This window comes from Acanthopagrus latus, chromosome 17, assembly GCF_904848185.1.
Source record: "Acanthopagrus latus isolate v.2019 chromosome 17, fAcaLat1.1, whole genome shotgun sequence".
Taxonomy (NCBI): Eukaryota; Metazoa; Chordata; class Actinopteri; order Spariformes; family Sparidae; genus Acanthopagrus; species Acanthopagrus latus.
The window spans coordinates 15811903-15833928 of NC_051055.1; the positions used below are offsets into that span (position 1 = coordinate 15811903).

At 40.1% G+C, this 22026-nt stretch overlaps 1 protein-coding gene across 6 annotated transcripts in view; it reads right to left on the reverse strand.

Moving 5' to 3' along the window:
- Positions 1-452: 452 nt before the first annotated feature.
- LOC119005779 (dynein heavy chain 11, axonemal) overlaps positions 453-22026 on the reverse strand; it is a 39544-nt gene continuing 17970 nt past the window's right edge. Inside the window, exons 48-83 of one of the 6 annotated variants that reach the window (XM_037073699.1) lie at positions 21633-21798; positions 21442-21544; positions 20672-20911; positions 20428-20589; positions 20132-20322; positions 19635-19797; positions 19085-19208; positions 18767-18909; positions 17614-17775; positions 15516-15749; positions 15196-15342; positions 14995-15108; positions 14762-14905; positions 13810-13992; positions 13582-13683; positions 13335-13469; positions 11894-12067; positions 11523-11758; positions 11275-11397; positions 8244-8448; positions 7959-8123; positions 7603-7743; positions 6663-6833; positions 6114-6236; positions 5806-5999; positions 5579-5727; positions 5372-5499; positions 4810-5037; positions 4523-4714; positions 3378-3506; positions 2642-2884; positions 2379-2561; positions 2171-2286; positions 1829-1941; positions 1593-1733; positions 453-962 (exon numbers count right to left, since the gene is read on the reverse strand). In XM_037073699.1, coding sequence (XP_036929594.1) covers positions 715-962; positions 1593-1733; positions 1829-1941; positions 2171-2286; positions 2379-2561; positions 2642-2884; positions 3378-3506; positions 4523-4714; positions 4810-5037; positions 5372-5499; positions 5579-5727; positions 5806-5999; positions 6114-6236; positions 6663-6833; positions 7603-7743; positions 7959-8123; positions 8244-8448; positions 11275-11397; positions 11523-11758; positions 11894-12067; positions 13335-13469; positions 13582-13683; positions 13810-13992; positions 14762-14905; positions 14995-15108; positions 15196-15342; positions 15516-15749; positions 17614-17775; positions 18767-18909; positions 19085-19208; positions 19635-19797; positions 20132-20322; positions 20428-20589; positions 20672-20911; positions 21442-21544; positions 21633-21798 — 5915 coding nt within the window. In that variant the 3' untranslated portion in view covers positions 453-714. Of the gene's footprint in view, positions 963-1592; positions 1734-1828; positions 1942-2170; positions 2287-2378; positions 2562-2641; positions 2885-3377; positions 3507-4522; positions 4715-4809; positions 5038-5371; positions 5500-5578; positions 5728-5805; positions 6000-6113; positions 6237-6662; positions 6834-7602; positions 7744-7958; positions 8124-8243; positions 8449-9261; positions 9477-11274; positions 11398-11522; positions 11759-11893; positions 12068-12965; positions 13205-13334; positions 13470-13581; positions 13684-13809; positions 13993-14761; positions 14906-14994; positions 15109-15195; positions 15343-15515; positions 15750-16911; positions 17549-17613; positions 17776-18766; positions 18910-19084; positions 19209-19634; positions 19798-20131; positions 20323-20427; positions 20590-20671; positions 20912-21441; positions 21545-21632; positions 21799-22026 lie in introns of those variants that run through there. The other 5 variants (XM_037073700.1, XM_037073701.1, XM_037073702.1 and 2 more) reach the window with 5 other exon arrangements.

Below are 22026 nucleotides of genomic sequence, written 5' to 3' on the forward strand. Positions count from 1 at the left end.
GGTTGGTATCAAGTTAATCAGATGCTAACAGAGAGTGCAGACAGATAAAGGATGGGTAATCTAATGTGTTGCTTTCTCATAGAAAGCTATCAGCGTCTTTCAATAGGTTTCTCCAACAGGCCCCGGGTGAATGAATTACACTAGTCTGTTAGTATTCTGCCGCCGCCGTACAAAAGGTCAATGTCAAACGCACCTCATTTAAAAGTCAATAGCGACCGTGCACATCATCTCCTGGGAATTCTGTCCGGGAACCCTCCAGACGGCATTGTGTATCATTCAGTTAGTAGAGGGCAGCCGGAGAGCTTTTTTAATCTTGACCTTCCAATAAAATATGCTCCCTATCCAGAATTACATGGTCTAAAATGGAGACATAAGCTCCCAACAAATCATGGCCAGACTGAGCCATCTCAAGGGAGACGGTGTTCAACAGTGTCGGACACAGACACAACAGGTTCAGCTAAACAGGTTTCTCCACCTCTTTATTTCCATTATCTTTAAATCTACACACAAAACGTTCATACACTACAATGTCAGTATTGTCACATGTAAACATAAACGAATACAATGACAGCAAGATTAAAAGGAAGTAAACATGATTTTAAAAAAGCTTAGTTAATGCAATTAACTATTCAATACTGTCTAAAAAGCTCTAAAAATATATATATTTTTAACACTGTTTGCATAATACTGTTAGCAGACACTATTAAATGTGTTTCACACAGACAGCAGCAGCACCACTCCAGCTACAATCCACTTGGCAGGAGGCTGTTTGGTCCGGAGGTGGAGGGTCCACACATACGTGGGCCCGCGCTGCTTCGTGCGGTATACCGGACACTCGTAAGTACTCTTGAGCTCCTGCTCCTCTGCTGGAACGGCTCTAACGTACAGCACTGGCATGGCGGGGGTCAAATCCCTCAAAACTGCCTCAGTGATGAGTCCAGACTGGGTGTCCCAGCGCGCTCCTGAGAGGACACAAGACATGCAGAACTCGAGCTTTCACTGGTCGTACTCACAGAGACATATAGTGTCTTAACTATTCGGAAACGGGTCTCTTCTTCCTCCTGGTTTATCTTCACAACAGTTTAGATTTGCACTTGCAGGCTTTATTGGTGCTTCAATGATTGTTCTCTGCCATTAAAGCCCAACAAAGTCTGTTTTTGTGAGGGGTGAAAGTTGATGATAGACATTGCCGCTTCTGAACCGTTAATTGCAAAGAATAATAATTACCAAGGAAAACGTATTAGTTTAGTTTGAATTTTTAATGTACATTAAGAAAAAAAACAAATGAATGAAAATATTCCTGATGGTTTGGGGAAAACGTAAAACCCAATATGTTACATTGGTATTTAAGTTTATTGAGACCTGTAAACTGTAGACTGAGTTTAGACTGGACCACTTTTTGTTCATTTCTTTAAACTGAACAGAACCAAATTTTCTTTCTTCAATGACTTATTGTGATTGGCTTACATGGCATTATGCTGTTCATAAATTGGAAAAAAAAAAAAAAAAAAAAAAAAAAAAAAATTTAAAAAAATATGTAATTTAAATAGGTACAGGATGGTGCATTGGATAAATGTTAGATTAATTCTCACCTTCCATGAAGAGTCCATGGATGTAGGCCCCCTCCCTAGGTGGATGCCCAAAGTCATCTTTCGTCTTCTTTGTTACATCCACAGTCAGAGTCATCTTGTCCAGGGGCCACTGATTCTTGCGAGCAATGCTCTGCAGCACAGCTGGACAAAAGAAAAAAATACATGCTGTGTGTTTATATTTCTGTCGCACGTCATCTAAATCATGTGACTTGTTGGTTTTGAGATTATGATCTCACCGGTGAGGAAAGACTGTGGGTTGAAGAGTCCTGAGAGCCAAACAACTGCAGGAAGAACCAAGTCCTGAGTCCAGCTGTCCAGCTCTCGACAGCTACTCATTAGATCACTAAACCTATAAAAGAAAATCTATTAATTAACGAAACGTATTGTTGCTTGAAGCCTTTATAATGTGCCTTTTTGTTTAAAGACATTTTTTCCATGTTTATTGACAGAATTTTTTCAACAAATTAACAATTCAGTGCATCTCTGGAAACAATACTGTCAAGGTACAATAAAAAGCAATTAATAAGGGATATTGCTATTGCGTAAAAAATCAAGTATTATTTGGAAGGAGTGGTTACCACTGTGCCAGCGATTTAGTGGAGGGATAAGCCAGTCTGGCCCAGGAATCTGGGACAGAGTCAGTGAACAGTGCTGACTGCAGATTCTCCATATTGTAGGACATGGTCAGTTCTCCCTGTGGACACAGAAATCCTCGTTAATACTACAAGATCTTACTGCTGATAATGGTGTTTCTTATTATATAATGTATGTCACAGCAGACTGCACCTTCAGGCCAAGATCCAGCTCATTAAGGGACCTCCTTATTTCTGTCAGCAGAAGATTCATGCGCTCACACTCCTGGAAACAGACTAAAATGTAGGGGCTTCGCTTTGTTGTCTTTGATATTATCTCTGCCATGTTATACTCCTCAGGAAGCTTCTCAAGGATATCCTCAATGATGGACTTGACCTGACAAATACACATGTACATGTTTAGATTATTGTATTATCTGCTGCTTTTTCTTTAGTATGGTTTTTCTGTCTCCACACCTTCTCCTCTGAGCTCTGAGCTGCACCCTCTCCTCTGGAGGAGTCCTGGGGCTGCAGTTCCATCAGAGTCCTTAAGAGGTTGTCTGAGGTGACGGCGAGGCACTCCAGCTCAGCATTTGGATGTAGACCATACAGAGTGGGGTTCTCGGATGGGAGGTGTTCGTCTATATAACTGTGGTAACCACCGTAATCCATGAATGGAGGGGCCAGAAATCCAGGGCACAGGAAGAGCTCGCCTTCAAACTATGGATTGGAAATTTGAAAAGCAGAAAAACATCTAGTTCACTATTTAACATACAGCAAGATGAGCATTCAACCTTTAAACTTCCCTCATAAATCAGTGGCTGTTAGCCTGGCGGTGAAGGTGAACTGGCAGAGATGAAACAGATGAATTCCAGTTGAAGCATCTATCAACTAAACCTACGCTGAAGAGTAAATTACCAAATAATCACCTAATAATGCTTGCAGTGGAGCTGGTAGACACATTTTGGGCAACGTACAGAGAGGTTACACAACCAAAGTGAGGGTGGAAAAGGTGCAATATTGCAGTTTAGGTTTACATCCCAAGAGGGCACCCTTTACCTTATCAATAACACAAAGAGATTCAAAAACAGCTTTGGAGACTTTCTTGACTTTTTATATAAAGCCTATGAAATCATACAATTAAATGAACAAAAAAAGAAAAAAAAAAAACAGAACAGATTCTCCTCACACAGCAACATCAACACTGACTTACCATTTTTGGGTGCATGAACTCTTCTAGATAGGTCTTACACAGTCTTCTATCCCAGTCATCAGTGATGTGTCCTCCATACATGATCTCCCCGAAAAGGTAACACAAGTCCTCCCAGGGCACCTGCATGGACTATAAATACATTTAGTCTGTGGGCTGATATTTAGAAGATAAGGAGTAGATATAGTTTTTCAATAATAGGTTTATCTTAAGCTACAAAAACTGAAGACAAAGTTTGTTAAAATTATTTTGAGGATATCAAAAAGTATTTCAGGATCAGCTCACAGATGGTTTTCAGCTTTACATTATTCCAAGCCCCCCCATAACTTCAAGCAGTAACTGCATAATCTCTTTCCAAATGAGCTCTCTTAATAATGATAAAGGTAGGGAAATGTAACAGAATTATGTTTCTTTACACACACTGATCTAATGTATGACAGAAGAGTCTTTTCCTCAGCGGGAGATTATGATCCGTGAGGGTGAAGGAGGAAGAAAAGAACCTGTGATTCATAACAAATTACAAAAGCTGGAGGTTCACAATCATTTGTACCTGTATTGTTTTGCAAATTGCTTCCTTCATCAGCTCTAATTGCAGTGATCACTTATGTAGCGTTGTGAACTGTCACATTGGCTGCATGTAATTACATTTAGGATTACGCTTCATTGCCCTCCTAATGAATTCTCTGTATACGCACATACAGGTTACTGTTTGGTTAACATAATGAAGGACATTCGTTTTTGGAGGGCAGAATACCTCAGAGACATAATTGGTTGTGACCAGAGTAATAGGAGTTCTAAGAGAAATGCATTAGGAGTTGTGAGGGGTGCAGCACCCCAAGAATAGATTTTTTGTCTTCATGAAATAAAGCTAAATTATAGGTTGCGTGTTCATAGTTATAAGAGAAGAAATGTGGTGGGGAAAAAAAGCATTTTTCACAAATAACAGTGGAACAAAAGATTTCAATAAGTAATTGGATACACTACTGTAATTCAACATCCCTGTCTGATGATAATTTCACTGCAAACACCATTATCATTATAAATCTACAAAGCTTAAGAGGGTGGTACTAAAAAACAAATTAAACGTTTTATGAATATCAACAAGAATATTAATAAAATATAAAAAAGTAATCTTGTGAAAAAAATACTTTGGTGTTGGCCTCCAAGTAGTTGTACAAGACGTTGGCTGAGATGGTGAGGTCTCCAGTGCTGAAGGGGTACTTATGGTTCCACCCCTGGGGACCAAATTTACGGCGCTCTGTGACACAGGCATGAAAAAAGCAGAGGGAGAAGAACATGGAGTTGAACTCCTGCTCTCTGGAACACATATCCAGTGTGTCCTGAAAAAGAAAAGGGAGAGAGAGATTGTGATATATTGAAAGTTAATGCAAATTAATGCAGTTTTATAAACAATTTTATGTTTTTTTTAACACACTTGACTGAAGTTGTTGAGGGCTGCATGCAGGCTGGCGCTCATGCCAGTGGGGGGCTCATTGGTGATTTTGATGGCATTCTCCAGTATGCCCCTGGGGATGACGTGCTGCTCTGGGGTTGGTGCTGGTTCTCCGGTGATGAAAACCCTGTAGTCTGGGTGACTGTCCACTGCTGCCGTCTCCAGAACAGCGTCCAGAGAAGGCAACCAGCGAGCCACCAGATGTACATTCTGAACAAATACATGCAGATTATATAAATGCTTGATGAAATTAATTTATTTTATATTATATATATTTTTGTTAATTTGTGAAAGATTCAAATGTCTTTCTATGCTCTGAATTAGTAAGAGAACCTTGAGTTGCTCACTTCCCTGCAGGCTTTTCCTCTTTAAAGGAGGCATTTATGGAGCTTATCTAGCCAATTATGGTTTTTATTGAACCAAATTGAGTTTATTTCTCTCTCGCGTGGGGTGAGATGATATCATTAGGTGCACTACAGGCTGGCTGGAGGAGCAGCTTGAAGCCACTATAGTAGCCTAGTCACTAAGTAGAATTGCTTCCTACCTGCAGAATAACCCAGTGTCCCAGTTTCGATGCATTGTTCAGAACCCTCTCAGCGACTTTCTCCTGCCCCTGTCCCAGGGATACATTGTGCAAAGTGCCATGCTCGATGGAAAATCCAAGCTTCAGTCCTGCAAAGGGAAGATATTTAGAATTTTCATCCCGACAAAGAGATACACACTGTGCAACAACAATCAATCGGCAAAATACCTAGCTTCTCTACATCTTTAAGTGGATCCACTCCAGGTGATAGGATGAAGAACACATGGGTTGAAGAGCCACTATCCTCATACAGCTTGTCAAATTCCAGCCTGGCAGGCTCGACATATTTTGACCCCATGCTTTCCTCCACAAAGTTCCTGCCAGGACACAGTGTCGAAGAAGCTTAGTGATTTACAGCACTTACAGATATGAATGTGCATCGGCCTTTTACTCACCTCAGTGTGTAGGTCAGCCTGTCAGGGCGAAGTGCTCGCAGGATGATGAGTTTCTGGAGGGAACTTTTATTCTTCCAGTCCTGGGGGAGTCTCTCCTTTTCCGGACACCTGGATTCTATGATCTTCCTCCAACGCTTTGGTGAGCTCTCCACGTCTCTGTCGAGTCCACTGAAGTCTTCCATTGTAGAAATGGTCTAAATCCAAATGACATATTGTAAGACCTTTCCATGCAGTGGAAAATGGCATGAAGTGATAACATGTGGACTAACAGGAATGAAAATGTGACCCTCATACATGTTAGACTGTACCTTGATGGCTCCCCAGGCATGTGGAGAGAGGAAGGACACAGGACTAACTCTGCTAGCTTCCACAGGGAAACGCAGCAGGAAGTCAAACTCCTGATCATCAATCATGCCCTGCTTGAGCAATATCTGAGGGGAAGAACCAAGAGCAGTTTGTAATGATCTATGCCGTATTGATCTCTTTCCAGTTATTTCGACAATAACTGAAAACTGCAAGAAACCTCTGGCAAGCAGATTAGGCAAACTCACAAAGGCCGAATCAGTGCCCCTGAATGTGAAACTGCCACATGAAGGACAGCCTTCAGAGCAGCACAATTTCTAAGATGAAAACAGTTGGCGCAATGACAGATAATTGCATTATGCCATCACAACCAACCCCCTTGTCAGAACCAACCGCCTGAACAGCAGCCACAGGGGTAGGTGTGAGAGGTAATCAATAGCAGCGTATGGTCTTGCTGACTGCTTTTAATTGAAGTTAATGTGGGGGCAGAAAAGTACTTTGATTGATGAGAATGACAGGAGGCCCCACCTTTGAGGCGGCCCTGAGTCCCTCACCTGGAAGGCAGTGTGTGACAAGAAGGTTAACTTGTCTCTCTCAAACAGGCCCTGGCTGGTGTACAGGAATACAGAATAGGTGATGGCCTCAGTGAGGGTGAGCACCCGGGTCTTCACGTCCTCATCCCATTCTGCACACTCCATTGCTTTGTTAAACACAGAGTTAAAGGTCTGGAAGACAACCAAAAAGAGGACAGTGCTCTGATAAAGAATACATACATACATAAAAATTTAACAGGAAACTCTGACACAAAGGTACGTTGTTGATCCATGGAGGTTTTATATTTGTTAAACTATAACTATGCTTTACTGAGGAAAGCAATTTAAAAGTCTGCAATGTTATCACAGAAAATCTATTCAGTGGGCCACATAAACAGGAAGTGAAGACGAAAGGATAGAGAGCATTCCTGCTGTATGCGTAAGGTGAGCAATTCTCTTTGAACTGAATAAGCCCCATCTTTGGATTTACTGTATAGTTCTTGTGCATAAATGTATGGTTAGCTTGCCTCTTGTCAATGAGTAGATGCTATCTTGTGTAAAATGTCTTTCTAAAGCAGAGTTTTCTGTTGAGCTGTTCCAACTTGTATAGTTCTAGTGCATTAAGCACAACAAGCCATCTAATTTCATTATATTCTAGAGAAGGCAGTCATCTTTACAGCAGACATCTCCAAAACTTAGTAACTCACACTAAAACAATCTACATGGATGAAAAGCATTTCTAGCAAGAGGATAAAGATTTATATGTTGTTGATTTTGGGGTGAACTATCCCTTTGAGTTGATTTGTGCAGCCAGGGCTTTGATGAAATAATTTAGTCATCAATTACAAACTCATTAAAAGAATCCTGCTGAACACTTCTCCAAGTGGACTCTGAGCTTTGCCAAAATGCTACAAAATACAATGTGCGTCCTTTGAGAGCACTACAGGGCTAAGGGTTTCACCTTGAGAGAAAACTGGTACATGAGGTTAATCTTGCTGAGGTCACTGATGATGAAGAAGAGGACTGACGCTCTCTCAGCTGCTGGGCGGTATAGCTCTCGAGCCTCGTTGATCTTTGTCTCATTCTCTCTGGCCTCCACCACCTGTGTGTTCCAATTGCACAAAAATGAGCTATTAGGCTCTCAGTCATGCTCCAAAACCCTCTCATTACACATATTCCTAACTACAAATCATTTGCAGCTAATTCAATAAAATGAGGCGCTTCTTGTGTGCCATTCAAAAATACGGTGACTGAAAAGCACATTCACTTGAGTACAGTGGGACAACTGCAAAGACACTGTTGGTGTTAAAACCTCACCTTGCACTGAATGTGAGCGGCTGTGTTCTTGGTGTTTTCAAGCTGCTCCACCAGAGAAATATCCCCCAGAAAATTACCATGGGCTGCAGAGAGCCGATTCAACAGGTGGTCCTCTAGCCGCTTGAGCTCAATCTTGAAGTGGTTCTGCTGCGTGGTCAGCTCCATCTTCAGAAACATGCACACAACAGTTCAGGGTTTTCTGAGAAGCACTGTGGACTGATGTCTTGCATGTTAAATCATGACTACATAACAGTCTATATCTTTGATACAAGCGTAAGAATTCACCTTTAGGGTCTCCAGGTCGGGCCTTTCACGGGACACCACCTGTCCCAGCAGCTGTTCCTCAAGGCCCACAGGGGTCACAGTGAAGTTGATGAGGGTGGTCTGGGCCTGGAGCTCAGGAGGGAAATGGGGATTTGCTAACTTGGTGTGCAAAATAAGTTGAAAGTTGCTGTTGTATTCACATTCCTTGCCCCCAATTTGAATGTACCTGGATAACAGGAGAGCAACATTTTAACAAATAACAACTTAACTTCATGATGTACATTTCAAAAACTCTGTTTTGCAGCTGCTGTAGACAGTATTTGACACAAAATTTACTGTAGATCTATATAAGTCAATTACAAAAAAAAAAGCTTGAAACTTAGGCAAGCATAGACTTAAAAGCCCTAAAAGTACCACAGTTGAAATCTGAACAGTTACTAAGCTTGTACATTTACAGATCTCTCTCTTTGAAAAAAGATAATTGAATCTGGAATTAATGTTTTTACCAAGATCAAGAGTGAGCTTTTAAATTCAGATTTATCATTTACAAATCACCACTTTGCTGAAACATAACTGTAATCATTTTTTATCTGCTTGGCAAGAACACAGAATATAATTGCAACAATAGTGGTGAACTGTCTTACATTCAAGTTACATTAACATATAGATTAACTTTGAAAGTGAGAAAGTGAAATAGTAACAATTATTACATGACGACTAATAAAAGCAGCACAAGCTGATTAAGACAATAAACACAATAAAAATTATTACGACAATAAAAAAGAAGAAGAGGAATGATGATGATAATAATAATGACGTAGCGATGTAAACCCCTCTGTATCTTAAAAGCTTTTATGACCTATGAAACCTCTCAGTTTCACGCAATTCAACTTTAACAGAGGAAAGAACTTCAGTGCAGCTCCAAATGTCACTTACACTGGAGACAAATAATCCTGAAAAAATATGAAAGATTATCACCACAGCAGCCAATATTTATCTGTTCCTGCATTTCAATTAAATTAGCGCTGGCTTGACGAACCTGGTGGCTTTTCATTTTTCTCTAATTACCCCTTGGACGTCAGGCAAGGCCCCAATTTTACGGCACAGGTTCCTCATGGCCTGGGTCTGGTTCAACTCTATATCTTCACAAGCCAGAATTAATGTACTATTGATAGAACCATTACTCCACCAAATTAAAGTCCGTGCTGATGGATTGGCTTGTAGTCTTCCGTCAGCCATGAAAGGAATAATTAGTATTCATTACTTCACACTCTACAACATTCCAATTATTAATGAACTTCAGCTGTGGATCCCTACCAGATCCATCATGGCTGCCCCCAGCACGTTGTATTAATCATCGACAGAAACAAGTGTGTGGGTCATCTACAAGGGATAAACTTATAATCAGATTTACTATGATGAATTGTTACGTCTGGACAGACAGGACTCCAGAAGACATTCAATGAACATGTGCCAAGATATCCAATATTCATGGCCATATATAGATCAGTGCAAGGAAGATGTAAACATTTTTGAGGAGGGCAGTGAAAGCATAATGTCAATATGTGGTATATTTATTCTGCTGTTGGTTGTCCTGTTTGGGAAAGTTGCTGGAATTTGCCTGTTGAGTGTAATTGGTAAGTGAACGAAGGTAATTACAGAGCAGCTATTTTGGTCGTGCTGTTATATTTCTGAAGTGGAGTGAAGTGGGCAGCACAAGTCATGTTTAAAAGTCAGACAGATTTACCAAATGCAGGGTGTGCCAAACAAGTGCCAGTCTGGAGAAATGTCTAGACCAAATGTTTCTAACAATGTTCAAACCCAAAGAAATACATTTTATCTCATGTAACAATGCATTTCTTTTGACTGTCTGTTGCTGTAACTTCCAGGGAAACAGCAGATGATATGTCAAAGGAGTGAGAAAGGTACTGTAGTCTGCACATGTGACTGAATGTAGTAAATACATCACTAATAAATGTAATTGTCTGTAAACATTTCTGTCTTGAGTCGCATCAGATAGACTTTCATTGGCACTAATGGTTGTTTACAAATGATAGCAACAACTCCTATGATTCCAGGCTACTTCACGGCATCATCAAGCCACCACTCTGTTGTTACTGTTGAGAAACTCCTGTTAGAAATGACAAGCTGATTTATTCATGTTATTTACGAAAAAATCAAAGCAGGTAAATTGCAGAAAATCACCCATCAACGTTATAAAATGAGTGAAGCCGAATTGAATGATGGATGACCTATGAATTTAGTGTGTTACTTGCCATCTTTTTGTCCGTGACAGGAGCCCTTATACATAACCATGACTGCCCTTGATGCAGCTTTTACACTGAGGCTCAGCTGTTCAATATTCATTACATCTAAAGAATATGAACACACAAATATACATCTATCACCCATCTTGAGGGGCCGATCAATACACTGGCCTCAGGGATTCAGAACACGCGCTGCAAATTCATTTATAATCTAAAGAGTGGGCAATAATAATGCATTCAGTCATGTCTTACCGGTGTTTCAATGCTCTGTGAGATTCAACCATCTGGTAAATCTGCTGCTATTGTCTAACACCACAGATGCACTGGGACGAGTTGTGGGCATATTGAGTTGTGAAGCAACAGGAATACAAAAACCATACATTGATTTAACTTGTTTTTGGTGTCCAACAGCCCCAATGCTAAACTGGTTATACAAAACAACTACTATTGAACTGGTTTGAGTCTTCTTATATTAATTCTTAAACAGCGATGTACGTTAGGGCATATGATTCAGGATTAGTGGAAATGATTATTTTTGCATTTTCACTATTTAAATGGTGTGACATTTGTTGGGTCTGAACCAAAGAAACATGTTTTCTTACATCTGGAGAACAAGATTTGTAGGCCATCTCTGCAGCACTACAGTATATACTGACAGTAACGTCAGTATAATGCTGTTTTGTCACACATTTGACCTTTATCAAAAAAAAAAAAAGGAGGCTTCTGCAATTTGGATTAATTATGCAGCCATTATGTAAATGTAATGTTGCGGTTTCAGTACCGACCTTCCTTTTCTGATTGTGTTTCTGCCCAGCAGATGCTCCAGGACCGGGTCTACCTTTTCTGGCAGATTTTCTATCAGAACAGTTTCACCACAGGCAAGGGCTTGTTCAATCACATCTAGATACCTGCAGAATAAAAATAATAATAAAAAATATTTTCACATGCACATTTTTTATGGTATATTAGCACTCCCTGACATATTAAAGCAGAACACTGTGATTGCAAACAGACGATGGACAGCTCCCCTCACCCTCTCTGTCCCAGCTGCACCACCCTCAGCTCAGGACCTAGCTTGTTTCGGATCCACTTGATGCCCTGCTGCTGTGGGTCAATGATGAGTGGCCAACGCTCACTGGTGGTCAGGATGGCAGCGTTCTCAGTGGACATCCTATCATTTGGCAGGCCCTGGTTATGCCAGGCAGCCACAGTGGCATCATCTGTAAGCATGAGGATTGGATCCAGGCCGTCTGTCAGGGGTACAGAGACCTGGAACAGAAACAGAGGAATGATGTCACTCTAGTTGGAGCATTTCTGGCGGCACGGTGAGCTCCAGTCCACAGATTTAACTGTTTACTCTCTAAGCGTCTGCAGTGTAAACAACACAAATGATGGTGATCTTACCGTCTGAGACTTAAGGAAAGGGATCCATGCATTGTTAAGGAGCTCCGCACGATACTGCCTTGTAAAGTAACCCATGTAGGAAACAAACGCTGAAGTGATGAGGATGTCACCACACAGAGTTTTCTGTTGCTTTAGATACTGAACAATTGCTTGGCTCCAGCGCTCCTTCTCTGACTAAAAGACACAAAGACCAAGCTTCAATATACTTTTTCTAAAATTAGTATGTAATACAAAACACTGCTCGACACTGCAGGGAAATGTACACACTTCCCACTCCATTTAATGTACATGCTGCGAAGATGTGAGCAATAAAGCATACAAATGCAATTCCCTTAAAACAGCTTTGGAAGTTTGGCTGTAGGTTCACTCAGCATCAATTCAGCATTAATTTAAACCTTCAATACTATGACTGTGACAGCACTACAACAATAAATCATGCGTGGCATTTTCTTACAAGGGGCTGTGGATGTAGAATATGTCACATAATAAATTCTCAGACAGTTAAAAATCACTATAATTTTACTCTAATGTATTATGGATTGCCTGTAATATCACTCAGTCTGGGGTGAGACATTGTTAATTTCCAACAGCTGTTGAGGCTTTGAGGTAAGTTAATGATTAAATATAGACGGCCTGATTTATTAGTCTGAACACTATTGCTTCCAGGTCAATGCCATAAAGACAAAACATTTATCTTGATATGCTTAAAAGCCAAGCTGTTCCATGCAAACCACATTTATTTTCTGGAAGAAGAACGTCGAACTTGGCCACTGAAATGGCCATCTTTTATTTCATATTAGCATCCATAAAGATAATAGATACTGTAGCTTGAAAAGGGAATGCAAACGAACGAGAAAGAGTTGAATATAATATCAACATAACTATGCAGCATTCAACATTTATATATTCTATACATTTATATTCAATGCTTCCCCTTGATACTTTTTTAGTTTGTTGAAAAATTCCTGAGTGATTCATTATTTCATTATTATAGCAAGAAATGTGCACACTTACACATGCTATGTCTATAGTTTATATAGTAAATACACATGCATTCTGTATGCACACAAACCGTCTTCTGCACTGACTGAGAGCAGTGTTAGTGTAGCATTCCTGTCATCTCTCTTCCTCTCTCCATTTGGAAACTGTTCAGGCAGCCAGTTGCCCGGTTCAGCCATGCGTTCTCTGTGGTCCAGCCCTCTCTACCTGTCTCACAAGTCCCCAGTATGCTGCTGGGCCAGGCTGTAAAATCTCCCTCTGCCTGATCCACTCACACAACTGTCAGGCTATACTGCCAGGACATCACAACTTCTAGTCCAGATTACTGATGCAATTCGATCACCAGCACCTCTCCATGCATGCGTCCGGCAAATTGACAGTTTACTTTCTGCCAGGTCAGCCCCAATGACACCACCAAACTCCTCCATCTCCCCTTGTTTACCTCTAAGCCCTTTACTAGTCGGTTGGCCAGCTCTATGGTCTGGTTGGTATGTGTCACCTCCTCCTGACAACTGATTTTCTCAGCTATAGCCTTTTCAAAATGAGCTGTTAGGCTCTGGAGGCTGGCATCGAGATCCTGAAGAAACAAACCAAAGAAAGCCAAGCATATTAGAAAACTATCAAGAAAATCTACCTTTTAGACCTAACAACATTTAATGATGCAAGTATAATGATAACTTTCCACTTACTGCCAATTTCTTTTGAACGGCTAACAGTCTTGCTGTTGCTGCTTCTAGTTCGACATTAGCTTGTGATAATGCATGCCTCTTTGGAGTCACTTCACAATAAATCTGTGGAAAAAAAGGGGATGTATTTTGTGAAAAAAAAGCCTCACAATGAAGAACCAACATTCTTGCAGAGTACAAGAAAACGTATTATTGTAATTTATTACAACCGTTCTGAAAACAATGCCTGACCTCATAGTATCTGACAATGTTAATAGTCCAAGCACACAGACCAGCTGCAGCGGTAGATTTGGTTCGGACTAGATCAGGGTGGAACTCTGGGTTTCTTAAATACTCTTGTTTCACCACAGTCAAACAGGAGTCAGGGATGTGCTCCTTGTCATATGACACCAACGCCTGCAGGAAATCATCCACCTGAGAGACATTACCACAAAAACAGTGAGATATTAATACCTGGAACTAATGGCAGTCAAAAATCTGCAGCTATTACAAAGAATTACCTCATAAATTAAAACATGAAACATGAACAAATGTCACAAATCAGAGTTTGATACAAACATATGGTGTTTGCAAAAGAGACTCATACAACAAGTTTCAAGACTTCTTTCTCCTTTAAACTCAGGATCACTAAACATTTACTTATAGCACTCAAGGTGTATTTTCAAGTTTTTAAATTTGTAAATTAGACTGTTGTCACCTCTGTTGTACGGTTACATTTATGCATATAATTGGTATGGACAAATAATTAAAGTTTAATGAGGTTTGATACTAAAAGATCTCTCACAGACTACTGTGAGCTTTTAAGTCCTATGTTGTAGTCTTGATGTATTTTTCCTAAAATCATGTATATAAGAAGCATGTATCAAAATGAATTCTGATAAACCAATCAATACATTTTAAAAATCACTATGTTTAAAATGCTAAAAAAATAGATACATTTTTGGTACGGAAAGAACTGATCCCTGTTTTATGCTAAATTCTTCTGCTTTAAAAAAAAACAAATACATTCTTTTATGCCCACACGGAGTCGACTGACACACTTGACTGAGAGAGCATATTCATAGAGACATCCAGCTGTAATGTGAGCATTGGATAGATGCTGGGCAGGGCCAGGGTCAAGGCCCATGCACAAATTAGATTGGCATTAATCAGGCAGATGTGATTGACACGATGACAGCTTAACCTTGCCCATGAAGGCCCGTGCCGCCTTCCAGCTCCGATCCTTAGGCACTCGGCCGCGGGGAGCTAGCAGAACCATCACAGCTGCTGCTACATTGAGCACTGCATTTGGAGGGTTTGGAAAGGCTTTCAGCTCTGTAAGATTCACCTAAAAAAACAGTCACAAAAAATCTAGTAAAAACTCAAGAATGACTGAAGATTCAATAGAATCACATCCACGTTGATAAAATGCAGCACCTTGTTGAGGGTGTGCAGTGCTGCTGTGGCAGCTGTCAGTGACGGCTCTGCCTTGGCTAAGTCATTTTCACAGTCTTTCTGTTTGGCCGAGACTTCTGCCTGGATAACAGCAACCTGCACAAATCGAGCACAATGGACTAAATCACAAAAAGCTCATGGTGTGAATGGTGCGATATGGTGTGGTATGATAGGATATCCCACCTTTTGTGCCTCAACATCAGCAGCCTCTCTCTTGCTGCTCACCCTCTCAGTTTGCAGTCCAATCTTTGTAATTAGAGCCTCAATATTCTGCTTTTTAAAGGTTAGTTCAGCTTCTTGGGATGCCAATTTAGCTTGTAGATCCTCAACCTAAAACAGAGAGAAAATGATTACACATACTGCAATTTGTAATATATTTAATGCCAGGGAAAAACTTACACAGTTTAAATCGCACACTATTAACTATTCCTAATTTTCCTACCTCAAGCTCACACTTTAAACCCTTATATTAGCCCCCTATGGTGTATAATAAAGACGTTCACCTGAGAGGCAGTGGTTTGGAGCTTTTGAAGGCCGCTGTCAAGTCGGTTCATCTTGTGTTGGAGCTGAGCCCGGCTCTTCTCCAGAAGGTTCCTGTACAGGGTGATTTGCTGGAGAAAGCTCTTGGGGGTGGTGTAATTGTACCTCTTCTCATTGCGCTGGTATTTTTCACTTGCCTGGTTGACACTGGTGTGAACGTAGGCCATGAAAAGACTGATGGATTCCTGGACGGCAGGCTGTAAAAATAAGCAGCCAAGGGGGGAGAGGGGCGAACAGGGCGAGCTGGATTGAGTAGAGTTTAACATCGCTGACCTGATGGGGACTGAAATATTATCTTCATAAATTTTGAATTCATCTACAAGTTTTGCCATCTTACTTGGCTGGCCCTGACTTACTCAAACTGAAATTTAGGTGCAGCTAGCAGGAATGATTAGGCTTTGAAACCTCTGTGAAAATAATGTGTTTAGACCACTGATGTGCAGCTTGTAAAACATGCACACTGTTTACATTATCTCTGATGTCCTCCAACTTTCTAAATACCTTCTACAGCGTCTGTTGTACTACAGTCCAACTAGGTATTCATCACATGGAGCTCAATGACACAGAGCCTCTATTAATCAAACAGTTAGCAATCAATTAAAGCAAAAACAAATGAGCAGAGAATACAAAGATCAAACCTAACCATAACTCACAAAAAGCCATTGTTAATGATCATGGAGCCGGCAGGAAAAAAATCATTATTAATTAAGATCTGACATAATGCTTTTTGACAAAGCATGTGATGTTCAGTTGAGATGCGAGAGAAGTTCTCATTGATTGGCCCTGTGTAACAACTATTAGTGGGTTGTACATTTCTAACTTCAAATAAATGATCATTTCATTTCTTGTTTCCCATCCTCTTTAAAAAGATAAACAATCATTAATGACTTTATAAATACAGTAATGGCTCATATCTTTTTTTTTTTTTTTTAACTTTTAAGAATATTTTGTTATTAATGAACATTAACTTAAACAAACGCAGTCCTGTCTGCATCCACAAAAACATTTCTTCCACATGTTCTCACTCCCCTGAATGTGTTTCTATTAATATAACTTACCACAGCTACTAGAACTGAAATGTTTGATCTGACTTGATCAATTTATCAATAAATGTCAACAAATTGTGAAAAATGCCTGTTTTAATTTTCAACAGTTGAAGGTAGTGTCACAAACTCAAAGATATTCAGTTTACTCTAATGCATAACAAATAAAATATGTACATGCTCACATCTGACACACTGGAACCAGGAAATGTTTGGCATGTTTTGGCAAAAAAATTGTCTAAAAAAAGTCTCAATTATCAAAATTTTATAATTTTATTATCATTAAAATATAAATATTTTTTTAATCAATACCTACCTCCATCCTTAAATACAAATAATAGTTGCCACTACTACTTTTTCTAAGCACTAATGCTATAATAATGCCACAGCTTCTTCAGTGCTACGTACTGCTACAGCAGGACACATTTTTTTGCAGGAAATGAACATCCGAACATAGACGAATCCGTACACACACACGCACACGTGCATGCACACAGAGAAACAGTGAAAAGTAATAGTCTGGCACATGTTCACATATGTGATGACACTTCCTGGTTGTGACAGCTGTGCCTCCTTAGAGGGTCGTTATGTGCTTAATCACTCTTCTCTCATTAACATAAATGATTCTGGGTTGTGATCGTTCCTCTGCTATGATGGAAAACAATGATATGCCTGCACTCACTGTGAGTCTCCAGGCATGTGTTCAGCAATTTGTCAGCACCTCAGCAGAGAACTAATGATGAGGGATCTATGGAGACGTTAATCCAGCTGCACTGTAGTAATTAGAAGGTGCTCATTAAAGTCTAACTCAGTCTGGAATAAGGGGATACATGGCAAAACTAGGGAAGATACTGTACTCTATGACACACCCATAGATACTTTTCTGACAGACAATACTGTTATTTGCAACAATAATAAACAATTCACACACGTGGTGGAAAGCAAGGAGACAAACTTATTGAGAAACTGAGTAGCATGAGAGATGGCGAGATAAAGTACTTGGTTTCAAAGGTCTGACCTCAATGCCTTCAATCTCTTGGATGAACCTGTAGCTGACCGACTGCAGAGCCTCTGAGGTCCAAGGATGGAACCAGTCAATGGTGGTGCACTGGATGAGAGCAGGGAATCGACGAGCCCTAACACTAAGGGCACTGCCCACGGGAGACAAACACAGTATCACCTACAAAGGGAGCAGGGAAACAGTGAGTGTCACCAAAGTACACATATTGTACATAAACAGGTCTTGAAAATATCCCCATACAAGATACGCAGCCAAGTGCACATAGGAAAATCAGCACAGGTCATAGATATCACAGATGCATCCAAAAGGGAAACCAGAACTGGCAGCCGTCTGAGCCCCCACTTTCATCTTCTTGGCATTTGGTCAGACAGCCACATTCCCAGTTGGTTGGAGCAGACGGTGACACTACCAGAGGCCCTGGCGCAAACACTAGCTGGATGGCATACATGTATACTGAGACAAGAATTTCCTTCCTTTTAACCCCCCAGTTCTTCTGGCTCTGTTAACTCAGCTTGTCAAACATATTTACTAATATTACACAGCAGCTGTGCATTTAATTTTGAACACACTGTGTAAGATTTAATTTCTACAAACGCCTTGTTTAACTAATTCATTAATTTATTGCTCTGAATGCTGGCTGTGAAGTCACATTCAAGTGTTATCAAAGCTCACAGAGTACAGCATTAATCTGTGTCTTTCACTTGAATAGTGAACAGAATCTGAATTATAACGGGACTATAGCCAAAATGTCCTAAGTAGATAGATGATACCAAGATGTTTCTAAAAAACACATATATATTCTTCACATTCCAGTCTTGAATTATATCACGTAAATCAAGTCCATAATTTTTTCCACAGTACAAATTGGGGCTAAAGTATGTGAGTAACAAAAATTAAGCATATTTCAAAAATTGGTCAAACTGAGTAGAACTATTGTTTTATAGTCACTTAAACTCAGGTATTTTGCAGAAATAAGATGTTGGAAACAGCTCACCTAGACATCATCACAGAATGATTCAATTAAACACATTACACAGACAAAATCAGCTTGTAAGTCCAATTAAATATCAGTCATTTCCATTCTTCAGACTGATAAGGATAGACGTGCGGGTGAATAATTATAGCTGGTGAAATTTTTGGAAGACTAGACCGTGAGCTGTTGTCGAACTCTGTCGGTAAAGAATCTCCAGCCGTTCTCCCTGCTGTCCAGCAGTCCAAGAGCTCGGACCTCAGCTCTCACACCCGACAAGATACTTTCAATCTCCTCCTCGCTGAAAAGCTCAGGAATTTCTCCTGGAGGGAGAGACACAGTCATAATCACAGACTGACAGGCTCCAGCAATCACAGTCAGACTGATTTTAAAGACTACGTTTGATAATGTGTATCAATAAAAACAATTCAACAGCTACGATTACAACAGGCATGTTCTCTGAAACACAGTATGGTTATTATGGACGTTTGTACTGACCAGATGCCAGTAAGTCATTAATAATGACCAGAAACCGCTCATCAGGTATCTGTGCATCGGTCAGGAGCAGGGCCACACGCTGGTTCTTCACTCCAGTCTTGAGGAACAAGCCTGCCAGATCAATCTGAACAAAATCACACATGACATGAATAGTAGCAGACTGCACAGTAAAACAGTCACACTAATATGGAGTCCATTAAAGTATTTTAAATCGTCCCACAACAATCAATGAGACAGCACAAGTCCCATGATGACTCTTTGATTTTTTAAGAGGCTATTAAAGGATTCAATTGACAAACTTGCTTCATCAATAAGACATTGAAACATTTCCAAGTGGCTTGAAATAGTATCTGACAAGCATTTCCTGTGTAAATGGGGTACAAAAATTAATAACAAATATCCTGCATGCAAACAAACCTTGATTTAAATTAACTGTGACGTGTGAAGGATTGTAACTCTCTTAAAGGTTATACATTTTCCTAAGAGCATATTTTATGAGGTTATACTCTGCTTGATGTTCTGTTTGGCTGTAACCTATTAACAACATTACCTTGAGGTCCTGGATGCTATAACCCTTACTCAGAGTGATTTGGAAGACTTCCACAGAGGATATGTAGGCAGCCAGACGAGTCAGGCTCTGCTTCCCACTGCCCCCGACCCCAACCAGTAAGCCGTGACCCCTTGGAGACTCCAGGATACGACTGATGCGACAGCTGGTAACAACACAATCTTTGTTATGCCACAAAACATCTCTGTCTAACAAAACGTTATAAATCTAGACAGACTATCTTTAGAAGTCTTAGTACATGGTCTCCCAAGATTAGCATGGAGGATTTTAACATCACATTCTTTCTAAATCAAACTGCTATTTCATATTTAATGCATTTGCTTATTTTCGTTATGTTATGTTTAGGAACTCTTTTTTATTGCTTTGTTTAGTGTCTTGGATGTAAAACACTTCATCAACATTATTAAAAAGACAATATTTTATAAGTTTACTATGACCATTCTAATTATTATAATACTATGATAACAAACTATACTTACACATGTTGCATTGCATCTTCAAACAGCACCAGATTCATGGCTGCATTGAGCTCATTGTAGCTCTCCAGGGCATCTGTGAGGATGGACCTGAGCACAGACCAGTCTGTAACAGGACTATAGGCTTCATCGCCTATTTGGGCAAAATGGCAATAGAGGAGGGGCTGCTTTGTCACCTTTTTGTCTTCCAGTCCCTGGAAGAGGACAAGCAGAATAAATCATTTGAATCTTTCATTCATTGCTGTTAAATGAAGGTTAAGAGCTGAAATGTAAACTGTTTATCAGAATCTGTAATGCACCTCGAAGCATTCATGCACAGTCTCCATCTGGAGCTTCCGGAAGAGCTGCAGGTCCATGACATCTACCAGTCTGTCTGAGTACACTCTGCAGGACTCGTGGAGCCACAACAGTGCCAGGTCAGTGCTGTCTTTGACACTCTCAGGCCCGGCAAACAGGATGCCCTGAATAACACCAAAAATCATACAAATATGGCACTTTTCATTTAATGGACAAATTGCAGAAATTGTTTGATATAAGCACTACCTGGAAGACGTTAGACAAGTCTCGTAGATTAAATGTGTAGTGAAATTTGATGGCTGTGGGCAGAAAGCTGTGAATCATTTTGTAATGAAGAGTTACAGCAGCTTGGACCACTGCTGCAGTGCTCCTCTGAACCAGCGGACTAAAGAGCTGCTGCCTAAGGTGGCCACACAGTATCTGGCTGAAGATGGACGTCTGAGCCTCAGGTGAAGGAAAGTTCACTGCAAACACTGAGAAATGTCTCTGTAGAAAGCAAAGTGACAACAAACTTTCAGAAATTGATAATATCGTATGATTAGCAGTCACTTCAGCCTAACCCCAGAACTTTGATAACACTTGGAAGACAATTAAATTTAAACTAATTCTGAGTATATGTATCTAAAGACTAGTTTTTTCTACAGCAATTGGAACATCATTGATAACATATCCTTATCATGCTGCCACTTGAGCATAAAATATTGTATTCAGATCTGTTAAATGTTTTATTTATCCTCAAAACCACACAGAAGATTTAACATCAGTTTTCCTTGTGGACTTGCTTGCTTGCTAAAAAAATCTTCTTAAACATACTTGCTAGCTACTTGCAACTTGTTACTTGTGAAGTTTTGTTTTTTTGTGGTTTCTGCAAAGTTTCTGCAGATGAAAATTCGGAAAATTATATACTCAAACCTACACTGAGGTTTATATATTGTCCAATTTGCATTGAAAAAAAATGCTTCTTTTAATCGTGCACCAAAAAATACAAATAAATACAATTTAACTTGGAAACATACCTGTAGTCTGGGGTTGATACTGAAGCTCCCAGAAGTTGGATTCATACAGGCAACATACTGGGTATTGTGTATTTCTTTTAGGGTCATTTTCTGTCTGTCATACCTACACAGGAAAAAAAAACAAGGCCTGGTTTAATAATAAAGAAACACAGTTTGGCAAAATGTTTATGAGTCATGTCGATGAGGCTCACCAATGCCCATAATCCAGATGTTGCCGAATAAGTGTGTGCGGCTGCACTGTTCCATAACTGTCAACAGCAGGCATGTTCATGTCATCTATAAAGTAGATCATCCGTTTGTTGCTTACAGGTGCATAGCTCCTGCCTGCTCTTTTCTCTAGTGTTCGTTCCAGAATCACTACAAGAGAAAGTTTGTGGAAGGTTACCTAACATGTAAAGGACAAACAACAGCCCTTTAAAGAGCTAGAATAACATTTCCATAATCAAATATGCCTTGGAAATGTGAGGATGTCATATGGCCAAGGTAATGCCTGCAAAAGACACCTAAGGGTGAGGTTGTCTCCCCTTCCATCCTGTCTGAATTTGAAAATTACCAGCAGATGGTGCTACAGTTTACTTGTTGTGC